Source organism: Penicillium atrosanguineum, assembly GCF_028827265.1.
Source record: "Penicillium atrosanguineum strain IBT 20685 chromosome Unknown utg000001l_segment0_segment0, whole genome shotgun sequence".
Classification (NCBI taxonomy): domain Eukaryota; kingdom Fungi; phylum Ascomycota; class Eurotiomycetes; order Eurotiales; family Aspergillaceae; genus Penicillium; species Penicillium atrosanguineum.
In genome coordinates this window covers 3,821,806-3,834,555 of record NW_026623133.1, presented here as the reverse complement: position 1 = coordinate 3,834,555, position 12,750 = coordinate 3,821,806, and the positions used below count along the sequence as shown (strand labels likewise).

The 12,750-nt window shown below is 52.7% G+C and overlaps 4 protein-coding genes across 4 annotated transcripts; all 4 read left to right on the top strand.

Moving 5' to 3' along the window:
- Positions 1–218: 218 nt before the first annotated feature.
- Positions 219–1,205, top strand: N7443_001494 (uncharacterized protein; the record flags this gene model as incomplete). The annotated part of the gene is made up of 1 exon (XM_056881550.1): positions 219–1,205. The coding sequence occupies one exon, from the start codon at positions 219–221 to the stop codon at positions 1,203–1,205; it is 987 nt and encodes a 328-aa protein (XP_056746788.1).
- Positions 1,206–2,453: 1,248 nt separating this feature from the next.
- N7443_001493 (uncharacterized protein) lies at positions 2,454–4,353 on the top strand (the record flags this gene model as incomplete). The annotated part of the gene is made up of 3 exons (XM_056881549.1): positions 2,454–2,485; positions 2,534–2,741; positions 2,791–4,353. 3 exons carry the CDS (start codon positions 2,454–2,456, stop codon positions 4,351–4,353), a joined length of 1,803 nt encoding a protein of 600 aa, XP_056746787.1.
- A 713-nt stretch (positions 4,354–5,066) lies between these two features.
- On the top strand, positions 5,067–7,841 carry N7443_001492 (uncharacterized protein; the record flags this gene model as incomplete). The annotated part of the gene is made up of 6 exons (XM_056881548.1): positions 5,067–5,304; positions 5,351–6,282; positions 6,337–7,080; positions 7,130–7,196; positions 7,251–7,400; positions 7,453–7,841. 6 exons carry the CDS (start codon positions 5,067–5,069, stop codon positions 7,839–7,841), a joined length of 2,520 nt encoding a protein of 839 aa, XP_056746786.1.
- A 1,042-nt stretch (positions 7,842–8,883) lies between these two features.
- N7443_001491 (karyopherin beta) lies at positions 8,884–11,762 on the top strand (the record flags this gene model as incomplete). The annotated part of the gene is made up of 4 exons (XM_056881547.1): positions 8,884–8,923; positions 9,024–9,082; positions 9,199–11,528; positions 11,582–11,762. The coding sequence occupies 4 exons, from the start codon at positions 8,884–8,886 to the stop codon at positions 11,760–11,762; spliced, it is 2,610 nt and encodes an 869-aa protein (XP_056746785.1).
- Between the last annotated feature and the right edge of the window lie 988 nt (positions 11,763–12,750).

Below are 12,750 nucleotides of genomic sequence, written 5' to 3'. Positions count from 1 at the left end.
AATGCCTTGAATGAAGCCTTGATCACAGCCCTATTGCTTAGGCCCACATTACGACCCCCTGAGTATGAATGAGATACCGACACTGTAGTCAAAGACCCAAGATATAAGAGATGACGGTGTTCTACCCCCAAGTCCGGGTCATCATACTCAACAACCCTTGGAATAGCTGAACTCTACTCCATCCATTGCATACCAGTTGCATCATTTATAAATTCGAAATGTCTTTCTTTGAACGAAAAGCTCCTCCTCCGTTGTGGTCCTCATTTCCAGCAAGTCGACCAGGTCATCGCCATCGCAAACGTGCCGAGGCAATCACCCCAGACTTCACAATGGGGAACAACAAGTCCACACAGTCTCCGTCCCCAACCGGGTCCAAATCCAAGCCTAAGCGCAACAGCACATTTTTCTCAATATGTCGCGGGTCGAAAAAACCCACCAATGTATGGGATCCACCAGCCTACGATGACCAAGATTACAAAGCCCCCTCAGCCCAAGTCAAGACGTCCACAGACGCAGACTCAGACTCGCGATACTCATTCCTCAAAGACTTCGACACCATCTTCCTTGTCGACGATAGCTCTAGCATGAGCGGGCCTCGCTGGCGCGAAGCCGAAGAAGCAATCGCCGCTATCGCCCCAATCTGCACACAATACGACAGCGACGGGATTGACGTCCACTTCCTGAACCACCGCACCAGCGGCAAAGCAGGGTCCTACCACAACATCACTACTGCAGCAGATGTGCAAGAAATCTTCCACAGCGTGCGCCCGTGTGGCTCAACGCCCGTAGGTCGTCGCCTCCTCGAGATCCTAACGCCATACCTGCGGCGCGTGGAGCAGATGCAGAGCGGGAATGCGGTCTTCGTCAAGCCAATCAATATTATTACGATTACAGATGGCGAATTCACGGATGATGCAGAGAGTGTGATTGTGCAGGTCGCTAAGACGCTGGATAATCCACGAGTGAACGCGTTACCGTGGCAGGTTGGGATTCAGTTTTTCCAGATCGGGAATGATGCGAGTGTGCGGAGGTATTTGCAGGAGCTGGATGATGATTTGGGGAAGTCATGTCGGGACGGGAAGTTGAGAGATATCGTGGATACGGTGCCCTGGCGCGGGAAGCAGGGGCGGACGTTGGATGCGGACGGGATATTGAAGTGTGTGTTGGGGGCTGTGAATAAGAAGTTGGATCGACGACAGGCCTGATTTTCTTCTTCTTCTTCTTCTTAGAGTGCTAGGGTCATGGCGAGTACGAGTAACGAGTTTATGAGATCCAAAATACCGACGTACCTTTTTAATCTATGTAGATAGGCCTTGCCACATCCTGGGATAGACTAGGATCTACAGACCCGAAACGACGTGTCATCTGCATTGAAGGGCCACCTCAGGAACCGCCGAAGTGGAGATTCTGGGCCGAACGCGCTCAGGAACACCAATCGTATGGCTATGCCTTGTTTTGACCAGGGTTATCGGCGAATTATCCTTGCTAGATGGCGTTGACCGACATGTCATCACAGGTGATGTGTTTCATGGCTTTTCTGTTTCCAACTATAGTCCACTCGGGTAATATGTACCTTGCAGCGCGCGTCCGTGGAGATCTGCGAACCACGGTACGAGCGGAGAGCACTACGCCACCATTGAAGATGATAATCTGCCCCTTTTCCTATTTGCATATCTCCCTTGAGGGTTCCGATCGAACGCTATACGCTATACGCAATCTCCCGACTACCACATCCATAACTATCTGCCGATCCACCAAGCTTAGAACCTCGCTCATATCCCGCGATCGGCATCGCAGCACGGATTCCCCGCAGTGCCGATCTCGTCACCGAAATTTCCAGCTGTGCTCTCTCAACCTCCCGAATTAAACTTGATCCCCTCCAAGTCAACCTCGCCAACACATCCCTCAAACACCCTTGCACAACCCCGGTCTCGAGGCGCCGGAACTCTGACGCCGGAACATCCGTGTGTCGGCGCTACGCGTTCGCTCGTCCCTATTGGCGTGCCTGGAAATTGCGCGGTTCCTGAAGCACCCGCGACAGCCTGCTGTCAGGTCATGGCAATTGGCGTATCCATCTTCGGCCCTGTCCGATTCTAAAACTGCGACGCCACGACTTTATTCTCTGCGTGAAACGGCCGCGGTAATTATAGAAACATCTGGACCTCGGGGTTTTTGTTTACTTTATATTCTGCTTCGCTCATCGTTTCCCTTTCCTCGCTACCGTTTGACCTTTCTTTTTTCGTCATTGCATTTGGTGCTGTATAATACTGGGGGTGTTTACTTTTGTTTGATCTGTGATCTGTGATCTCTTGCATCGTTCTTTTCTTTTCTTTTCCTTTCTTTTCCTTTCTTTTCCTTTTCCATGAGTCTGCATTGCGCCGTTTGCATATTGTATACTATTGCATTGCTGGCCGCTTGATACTTGCTTTTTCTCGAACGATCGTTGCTTTGCCATGATATCGACCACCCTCATGACTTTCCTGCTGTGAGTGCCTCTCCTTAGATGTGAGTTTCGCGGGCTGATCTGGTTCAGGATCACCAACCCCGAAATCCGATCAGTCAAGCTGCTCGGATCATGGGACAATTTCTCGAAGCCTTATGCCATGGAAAGGGACAAGCGGATTGGGCCTGGACATTGGAAAGGATGCCATACCTTTACGGATATCATGGGCGATGGGCCCGGTGACACCCCCCAGTGGCGTACGGGAGGCCTGAAGATGGGTGCGACTTACTGGTACTACGTGAGTAACCCAGACGATGGTTGGGAGTGGCAGCGCTGACAAAAGGCAGTACTTGCTGGATGACGACGTGGAACACTTCAATGAAGTAGAGCCCGTCACAACCCAATGTCCCCTGCTCCCAGGACAACCACTCAATATACTCAATGTGCCCATCATGATGCCCGACAGTCGCTCTCATGGAAGGTCAAGCAGTAACAGCTCGCAAAAGTCCGATTTTCGAACTATGAACCCGAAAGACAAATTTATGAATCCGCGGAAGCCACCGAAGCCTTCGCCAACGCGTCTGCAGACCTCCGCGGCGAACCGCCAGCCCTTTATGGACCCCAATAGTGTCTCGCCCGGTGGCTCAATTCATCGTAGTGCTTCGCAGCCCATGAGTGCCAAGTACGGAAAGCACACGAAGAACGCACGCTCTGTCTCCCCCGCATTCCCTGAGATTCGCCATGCGTTCCGATCTCCCAATCGGTCTCCCAATCCAATGGAGATGGAAAGCCATAAACAGGCCTTGTCAAGATCGAAGACACACGCTGGAACTCCACGGAAAGAGCGGTTCTTCGAAGACCGCCGTGAAATTCCTGGCATTAAAGTCAATGCCGGCCCTGTATCGCCCGCAACTATCAAAGAGATTCCTGGTCCCTCGACTATTCAAAGTCGCCGGGCGATGAAAAGTGCTGGCAGCTCAGGACATGGCAAGGATCTTCTTACAGTGGATACTCGAACGCATCGTCGCCAGAACAGTGCTTCCAAGGGACACATCGAAACGCAAGCTACCAGGGACGCTATGTCCAGCGGAACGAACTCGAGTGATACACCGACGCCAACAGGCCCAGACCCCCAAGAAAAACGACTTCCTTCGCTTCCCAATACGCCATCATCCGTCATGGATGAGGCGGTTCGTGCTATTGACGAAAGGGATAAGGAGATGGACGCACAGGCCCTGCGCAGCCACTTCTCAAGTATTACGACGGTGGCCGACGAGTCGACCCATTCTCGCGTCCCAGAGCAAAGCCGTTTCTCGGAGTGGAGTACCGATACCGAGACAGAAGGCGAAGACAACTCACCCGAGTCGATGATCTCTACATTGACGTTCAATGGACCGAACGAGTCCTCAGCCTTGGAGGAATGGAAGACACCAGACCTGGCGCAACACGACACCGCCTATAACACCGACCCAAACACACCGCACCTCACTGTGCATTCTAAGCCATCATCCCCAAACTCCGCGTCTGGCGATGTTCCAGCGTGGAACCTGAATTCCCTCCCCCAACTCACCATCTCAATTTCCTCATCTCACGGCTCGGGCCTTGGAATCGAGCCAATGGAAATGGAAGAGGTAGAAAGCAACCCAAAGCGCCACGCCGCCCTATTCAGCGCCATCGAGTCCATGCAGGCACTCTCCCTATCACGCAGCCCAGACGGGTCACCAATCATCCTTCCAGAGATGCAAGGACCGGAGGGCGAACATGATGATACGGATAAGCAGAGGAAGAACGTGCGCTCGCAGCATAGTAATGCATCGCTTCGTGACAACTCGACCATGCGGGAGATGTTGGATGAAGTCAGTTACCTGAAAAACATGATCCAGGCTGAGATGGACGGAGAACCATTTTAATATGTACATTCGCTTATTTAGCTAGATGGGTGCTGGCCGCCCACGTATTTTGCTACCAATTATGATATAGAACAAGACAATGCAGTAGACATGCGTATGTGCAAATATCTGAGGCAGAAGAGTAAAAGAGTAAAAGGTACAGCCTGACAACGGGGAGAATCTAAACGAGCTTGAGTAGGCGGCGATGACTTATCCGTCCGGCCGTATTTCGAGTCGTTCGAAAAAGGGCATTGAAAAAAAAAAAAAAAGGAAAGAAAAGGGAAAGAAAAGAGGGCCAAGAAGATGTGGACAGGAATGTCCCGAAAGAGATACAGAAGGGCCAACGGAAAAAAATTGGAATTGTTTGAGCTCGATTACATTGTCTTCTTGGTTAGGCTGGATTTAGATGAGCTAGTTGAGCCCCTTTAGAGTATCTCTTTGTTGGCTGATCGTAAAACAAAGAATTGCAATATGCAAAAGTCCTGACATTGAATCAGACATCACACGGAAGGAATGCACTCGACGCCAAAACAACCACCAAATTACGCCGATCGAACGATCGCATATATGAGCAAACCGGCAGAAAGGGGACACACAAACAGGCCATGGTGCACCCGCGCCCAACCACGCGCCAAGAATCTCCACCCATCAACACTTCAAGACAACAAGCCGTGGCCCTCCCATTTCGTTGCAAAGAAGGATGGGCTGATCCAGCTCATCCGCCACAATTAAACATGGAGGCGCCCCAGCTCACCACGGTCGGAGAGAAGACCTTGCCGGCAAAATGTAAATACAGCGCCCTGGCGTACTGTCCCTCGATGGACCTAATCGCCCTCGCGACAGAGGATGATGAGCTGCGCGTCTTTCGCCTCAATGGACAGAATGTGTTTGGGGGCTCCTTTGGTGGCGATCCCTACCTGGGCGAGGACGAAGAGGATGGCGAGATCAGAGCTCTCGCGTGGAAGGGCAATGGTATGTTGTCTTGCGGCAATACTGAATGAAACTAACGATTTTCTAGGCCATTTCTTGGCTGTCGCGTGCGGTGATGGCTCAATTCGCATTATCAGCGCGTATAGTGGTAAGACTGTTCACCACTACACCGCGTACGAGGGGCCCAAAGACGACATCTCTACTTCTGGGCAGAAGTCTCCCAAGGTGACCTGTCTGGGCTGGGGTGTCAACTTCACAGATAGCAAAGCCGCGCAGAGAAATCTACTCGAGTCTGCGGGCCAGATCTCCATCGAGGACCTCTTGACACCTAGTGTCCATTCATCAAAAGCAGTCGCCCTACTCAAGGCGGACTTACCCAGGGAACTGTCCATGCTAGACATTGAAAGCTCTCTTCCTAAGCTGAGTACTCTCCCCGCCACTGGGGCTGAAGACGACCTGTTTAGCTCGCGGGCTTCAATCGACGCCATCTTCCACTCTTCTGCCAAGGATACCGGCGACTCCGTGGATGTCCTGTTCGTCGGATTCGACGATGGAAGCGTTCACCTACGCATCTTCGATTGTTTCGAGATCGGCTCACTCCCCGTTGGCGAGTCCACTGGACAAGCCAAATCGTGCCAGATCTTTCGTCATGCTTCGCACCCGCTAAGCTCAACACATGCCTTGCTAGCATCGCCCGACGCGGGCCAAGATCAAGGCCCTCTGACCCTTGTCACTCTAGACCTGCGCTTCATCACCAAGTCGGGCCGATATCTGTCTCTTCTCGCGTCGAAGACTACGCAGCTGCAGAATCTGCTTCGGTATATCGGACAGGTTCAGCGGCAGATTGAGCTTGAGTGGAAGAATGCACAGGAGTTGCCCTTCCGATTCCTTCGCAGTGTCAATATGGACCTGGAGGAGAAGTGCCAGTGTGACTTTACTACCGCTATTTATCATTTGGTCGCTACGGGACATGCTTTCGGGCCTATGAAAGAGTTTCTCGTTGACATTGTTGGAGAAAGAGTAAGTCCTTTCCCCATCCGTGAAAAAAAAAACAGTGCTAAATCCCCTGTACAGGGACACAAGCGATGGGACAAAGCCGTCGCAGGTGGCTATGAGAACATCCGACGATTGACTCACGAAAACCTCCTTCCAGCGCTGGAGCGCAGCCAAGTACTCATCAGTCGACTAGTCGGATTGTCCAAGTTCCACAAATTCAGTGACGTTCTCGGTCTGGACACCCCGAAGCTAAATGGAATCGTCGAGACGCTCGACTGTCTACAATTACTAGCCCACCGTATTCTCATCCACACGAACGAGGAGTTGGACCAGTTCACTGCGTTCTCTAGATGGCTCCGTCACGAAATCCTGATCCTCGGAAGTGAGCCTTTGTCCCAGACTGAGGAAGAACTCCTCGAGAAAAGGGATATATTCGATGTTCCTCCCACAACCAAGTACATCACCGGTGCACTGCAGAAGAGCGTGCTTCGCAACTTCATCCGCCAACTGCCTATGCTGGGAATGCCGCCTATCCCACAACCTCCTGCGGATAAGTGGCTTCCTGATGGCCATGACCGGTCGTTCTATGACAATTTCAAGTCGTTGCTTCAGCAGCAGCGTCAGGTTCAGGATAAGGGTGGTGATGGCACTTCGGTGGATGTTCCTAAACTTAATGACCTGACGAAGCGACTGGGAATCCAGTTCGAGAAGGTGTTTGCGGAAATTGCGCTGACCCAGCGTAGAGGTATTTTGCACCGGTCTCCCCTTACGCTTCATATGGATTGTGATCAGGGTGTTCTTGATCTGAAGATGTGTTACGAGGTAAATTTCTTAGCTAGTACTCTACCAGGGTTATGCTAATCAATCCTAGGATGCCGAGGAGGAGAAGCCCTGCTCCGTTTATGTCGCTGCAAGATCAGCCAGCTCAAAGTCATCGTGTTCGTCCTTTCCCCTCGTATGTGTTGACATAGAAACTGACATCTGCCTTGCAGTCTACATCTACCGTACGGTTCTCGATTCGGTAAACGGCGTCAGCTCGACAAGGGCTACATCCATCGCATCCATCACCCTGAAAGAAGGAGAGATTCGCCAATTACAATTCGTCCAAGATGATACCCTGATGGTCTTGTGGACAGATGGCAGTATGTTTATTGCTCTACGTTTGACTATTTCTGATTCCTGACTTCTGTATAGAAGGATCATCCTACCTACTGAACTTCCCCTTCCAGCCTGCCTCGGCGCAACAGACACTCGAGAAAGCTAGCGCACCAGCACTGGTGCCCGAGTACACAAATTGCGAGACCAAACCTACCAACCCGAAACCATCAGCCCCGGCAACATCGCTGGATGTTTCATCATTGATCGAGACCGGCGTGATTCGACACGCATTTACAGTGTCTGGGTCCAAGACTAAGCCCGTGCACCTAGATGTAAATGGACGCAAAAGTCGGCGGGCGGTATGTGTGCTGTATGGGGATGGTATGCGCTATGACGTTTTGGATCTGGACGCGGCTATGGAGAATGAAGAGGAGGATGAAGAGGAGGATGAAGAGGGGGATGAAGAGGAAGAAGAAGAGGTTTAGTCTTCAATTGATGCATGGGAGCAGAAGGTGTTTGCTGGTCATTTTCAAAGAATCTTCCACATGGCTATTTTTATCTTTATTCTTCTCCCAACTTTTTTTGACAGTTCTTTCGCAGTAAGCAGGGCCCCTTATGCATCGACGTGAACGCCTAGGTGCATCCTATTATCGATCTATATTTGCACGTCACCAGGGAGTGTATTTCCCCATCCCTTGCCTGTAACCACTGACATGGAGCCAAATTCTTTATGACACGTCCAGCCTCTACAGTAGCACCTTCTAGTCGGCTTAGTGGACTCCACTGCAAAAATGGTTGTGTGTGGACAGGGCTAAGGGATCGGTCGCTGGGGCCACACGGTGAACAGTGGAGGCTTCTTCAAGGAGGAAAACCAAAACAAGCAGACCTCAGAGAGGGGCTGACAGATTGTGACACCCACCCCTACGAGTAGAGTCGGGTAGAGTCGAGTAAATCAGAGTAAATATGGAGTATAGATGCTTTGCTAAACCTTGAGACCTATCTTGGGCTATTATAATCATATTGTGAAACCGCTGAAGGCAAAAAAAAAAGACAGAAACCGGTTCTGCCTGAGGCGGCGACTCACGTGCCACCCGCCGACCCCCGCCAATCAGGACCAGCAGCGCGATGAACCTCATCCCCCCAAAGGCTCGAATTCTGCCTTTGATCTCCTACCTGTCTAAATACCTTCAGACTCTCTCTACCCAGAGTCTTTTCACTTCAACTTTCCACTTCTCTCCTCTTTTCGCTAATAGTGTGTATCCAAGGCACCTTCTCCTCGTGATTCTCGCGGAAAGACCTGTGCATGCCTCGTCATATCCACAAAAACACCCCCGTCCTTTACCACCCACCTGCCACTCCTGGGACTCTACTTCCACCACGATCTAACGGTGGCCCGTGATTCGTGTTCCTGAAAAGTTATTACGTTGATTGCCTTGACGATCAGGAGTTGACTACTTTCCTTTTCGAGTTTCTTTTTTCCCTTTCCTCCCCCCACATCCTCCATCCGTTGCGTCCCCCTCCGACATCATGGATGCTCGTCAAGTATTGCAGAGCACTCTCTCAGCAGGTATGTCAGATGAATCTCCTCTGCCAAGGATCAAGTCGTCCCTGGTGCTCGAAAGCATACCGTGTGTGAGAGCCCCTCGCTGACCGTCTTTCTTGCGCAGATGCGGCGGAACGTTCCAATGCTGAGCAGCAGCTCGCCCGTGCCGCGGAGGTCGACTTCGTAAGTTCCCTGCATATATCTCGTCGTTCTGGCTCGGTACACGTTCAGGATACGTGGTTTGCGAACGAACGGGCCCCTCTTCCCCCCACGATGGTGCTAACGTGTTTTTTTCTCAGGCCGCCTATCTCACTACCCTCGGCCAGGAACTGGCCAACGAAGACAGCCCCCCTCACATCCGTGTCGCTGCCGGTATCGCTCTGAAGAACGCTTTCACCTTCCGAGAGCAGGCTAAGCTGCGCGAGGTGCAGCAGCGATGGGCTACACAAATCCCCCTGGACACCAAATCGCAGGTCAAGGAGCTCGCACTCAAGACTCTGCACTCCCCCAACACCCGCGCCGGAAATGCCGCCGCCACTCTGATCGTTTCGATTGCCTCCATCGAGCTGCCGCGCAACGAGTGGCCCGACCTGATGAACATTCTCGTCCAGAACGTGGCGAGCGGGACCGACGCTCTGAAACAGTCCTCCCTGACTACTATTGGTTTCGTTTGCGAGTCTCAGGATCCCGATCTCCGTGCTAGCTTGACTTCTCACTCCAACGCCATCTTGACCGCCGTCGTTCAGGGTGCCCGTCGCGAGGAGCCCAACATGGAGGTTCGCTTTGCTGCTATTGCTGCTCTCAGTGATGCCGTCGATTTCGTGCGCTCCAACATGGATAACGAGGGAGAGCGCAACTACATCATGCAGGTGGTCTGCGAGGCTACCCAGGCCGACGAGGTTCGCGTGCAGGCCGGTGCTTTCGGCTGCTTGAACCGTATCATGGGTGCCTACTACGAGAAGATGCGCTTCTACATGGAGAAGGCTTTGTTCGGCCTCAGCATTATGGGCATGAAGAGCGAGGAGGAGGATGTTGCTAAGCTGGCTATCGAGTTCTGGTGCACTGTGTGCGAGGAGGAGATTGCTATTGAGGACGACAACGCCGAGGCCCAGCAGGAAGGTGTCGAGGCTCGCCCATTCTTCGGCTTCGCCCGCGTTGCCACACGCGAGGTTGTTCCCGTTCTGCTGCAAGCCATGTGCCGCCAGGATGAGGATGCTGATGATAATGAGTACAATGTGTCGCGTGCTGCTTACCAGGCTCTGCAGCTGTACGCCCAGTGTGTGCAGGGTGATGTCATTCAGCCCGTCGTCACTTTTGTTGAGGAGAACATCCGTAACGAGGACTGGCGCCGCCGTGATGCCGCCGTTGCCGCCTTCGGTGCTATCATGGAGGGCCCCGAGCCCACCGTTTTGGAGCCTCTGATCAAGCAGGCTCTGTCTGTTCTCTTGGGCATGATGGAGGATTCCTCCATCTCCGTTCGCGACTCCACTGCTTACGCTCTTGGTCGTGTCTGTGACTGCTGCCCCGAGGTTTTGGACCCCGATGTGCACCTGCAGCCCCTTATCTCTTGCCTTTTCAACGGCCTTGCCAGCAGCCCCAAGATCGCCAGCTCCTGCTGCTGGGCTCTAATGAACGTTGCCGACCGTTTCGCCGGCGACGCTGGCTCCCAAACCAACCCTCTCTCCAAGCACTTTGAGGACAGTGTGAAGTCCCTGCTTGCCGTGACTGAGCGTCAGGACGCTGATAACCAGCTCCGTACCGCCGGTTACGAGGTTCTCAACTCCTTCGTTCTGAACTCGGCCAACGACAGCCTCGCCATGGTTGCTACCCTTTCGGATCTTATCCTCCAGCGTCTCGAGCAGACCGTCCCCATGCAGCAGCAGGTCGTCAGCACTGAGGACCGCATTCTATTGGAGGAGATGCAGACTAGCTTGATCAGTGTTATCCTGGCTATTGTCCAGCGCTTCGAGACTGACATCAAGCCCCAGGCTGACCGTATCATGCACGTTCTGCTCCAGGTCCTGCAGACTGTCGGTGCCAAGTCCAGTGTCCCCGATGTTGTTTTCGCCACTGTCGGTGCCGTTGCCAGTGCTCTCGAGGAGGACTTCATCAAGTACATGGAGTCCTTCAAGCCCTTCCTGTTCAACGCTCTCGGCAACCAGGAGGAGCCCGGTCTCTGCTCCATGGCCATCGGCCTGGTCAGCGACATTGCCCGTGCCCTCAACGAGAAGGTCCAGCCTTACTGTGATGACTTCATGAACCTGCTCCTCAGCATTCTCCGGACCTCCACCAACCAGCTGAAGCCCGCTATTCTGGAGACTTTCGGTGACATTGCCCAGGCGATCGGCACTGCCTTTAACACCTACCTGACTGTTGTCGGCCAGGTCCTCCAGCAGGCCTCCTCGGTCACCACCAGCTCTGACCTCCCTTACGACATGGTTGACTATATTGTCTCCCTGCGTGAGGGTATCATGGATGCCTGGGGTGGTATCCTCCTGTCCTACAAGGGCAGCCCTGATATCGCTCAGATCCAGCCCTTCGTCGAGTCCATCTTCCAACTCCTCCACATCATCTCCCAGGAGGGTAACCGCAGCGAGGGCCTGATGCGCTCCTCTATGGGTGTCATTGGGTAAGTTTCCTTCCATGACTCTTCGATTGACACACATTGCTAACTTTGCACAGTGATCTTGCCGATGCGTTCCCCAACGGTGAGCTTGCCGCTTACTTCCGCAATGACTGGGTCACCACCCTCGTTCGTGAGACCCGCACAACTCGCCAGTACAGCCCGCGAACCATCGAGACTGCTCGTTGGACTCGTGAGCAGGTCAAGCGCCAGATCAACATGAGCACTGGCATGGCCTAAATCAATTGCTGAAAGCTTTTCATCCCATCGATAACAAAGCCGGCTGCATCCCTCCTGCCTCCCAGCGATATTTCCGTTGGAGCCAGCGGGTGCCGGGCGGCAGTCTTTCATGTATCAATCCCACAAGTGAAGCTCCGGGGCAACCTGGGTTCCTTGCATTGACTTGGTATCTTTGATGGTCGGTGAGGATCTGTTTTGCACATCGCGAGCTTTCTCCAAATGCCCCCATCACCCTGCCCCCTTTCCAGCACGGACTTGGGTACTCCCTTCATCACCGTGCTCTTGAACCCGTCCCCTCCTGGCACTTGCTCTTTCCTGTGCTATTTCCTCATGATACGCCCGAACGAAACCCTCCCCTTCCCCTTATGGCCTTTGCGTTTTCTTCGTGATACAACCCTTTACCCTTTCTTCACCTGAATTTCCTACGTTGCTTTTTAATTAGACCAAGACCCCCTCGCATCCATATAGCATTGCACCTCATGTAGCCCAAGATTCATGTATCCTGTCCCCCCAACTCATGTACCCCCCCAATCATGTATCCCCATTATCATGTCAACCCTTTCCCAGAGAAGAGTCTCTTGCCATGAAAAAGCTGTTTCTTTCATCTTCTCCGCTGTGTAATCCACCTTTTAAGCCCATTCTATGCCCATCTGCACCGGACCCCCTAATGTATAGAGATATCCTGCCGGTGCCATTACGGATGAATCGTGTATTAGAACGTTGTTTTTGCGTAGTAGAACCTGGAACGCGAAAGGACCAAAATTTATGCCTGAGGCAAGGTGTACATCTTATCAATATCAGGTCACATGCCGATAAGGGCAAACAAGCAGCAAAACCCTACCCGCGCACAGTCAGCGAACACCCAAACTTCGCCGACCGCCGAGTTTTTCGAACCTTCAACCCGCTACAACCGACGGACCATTCCTCGAGGTATGTATGCCACCCTCCCCCCCCATCAGCCTCTCAGCTAGTCTGGGAGAGCAATCAT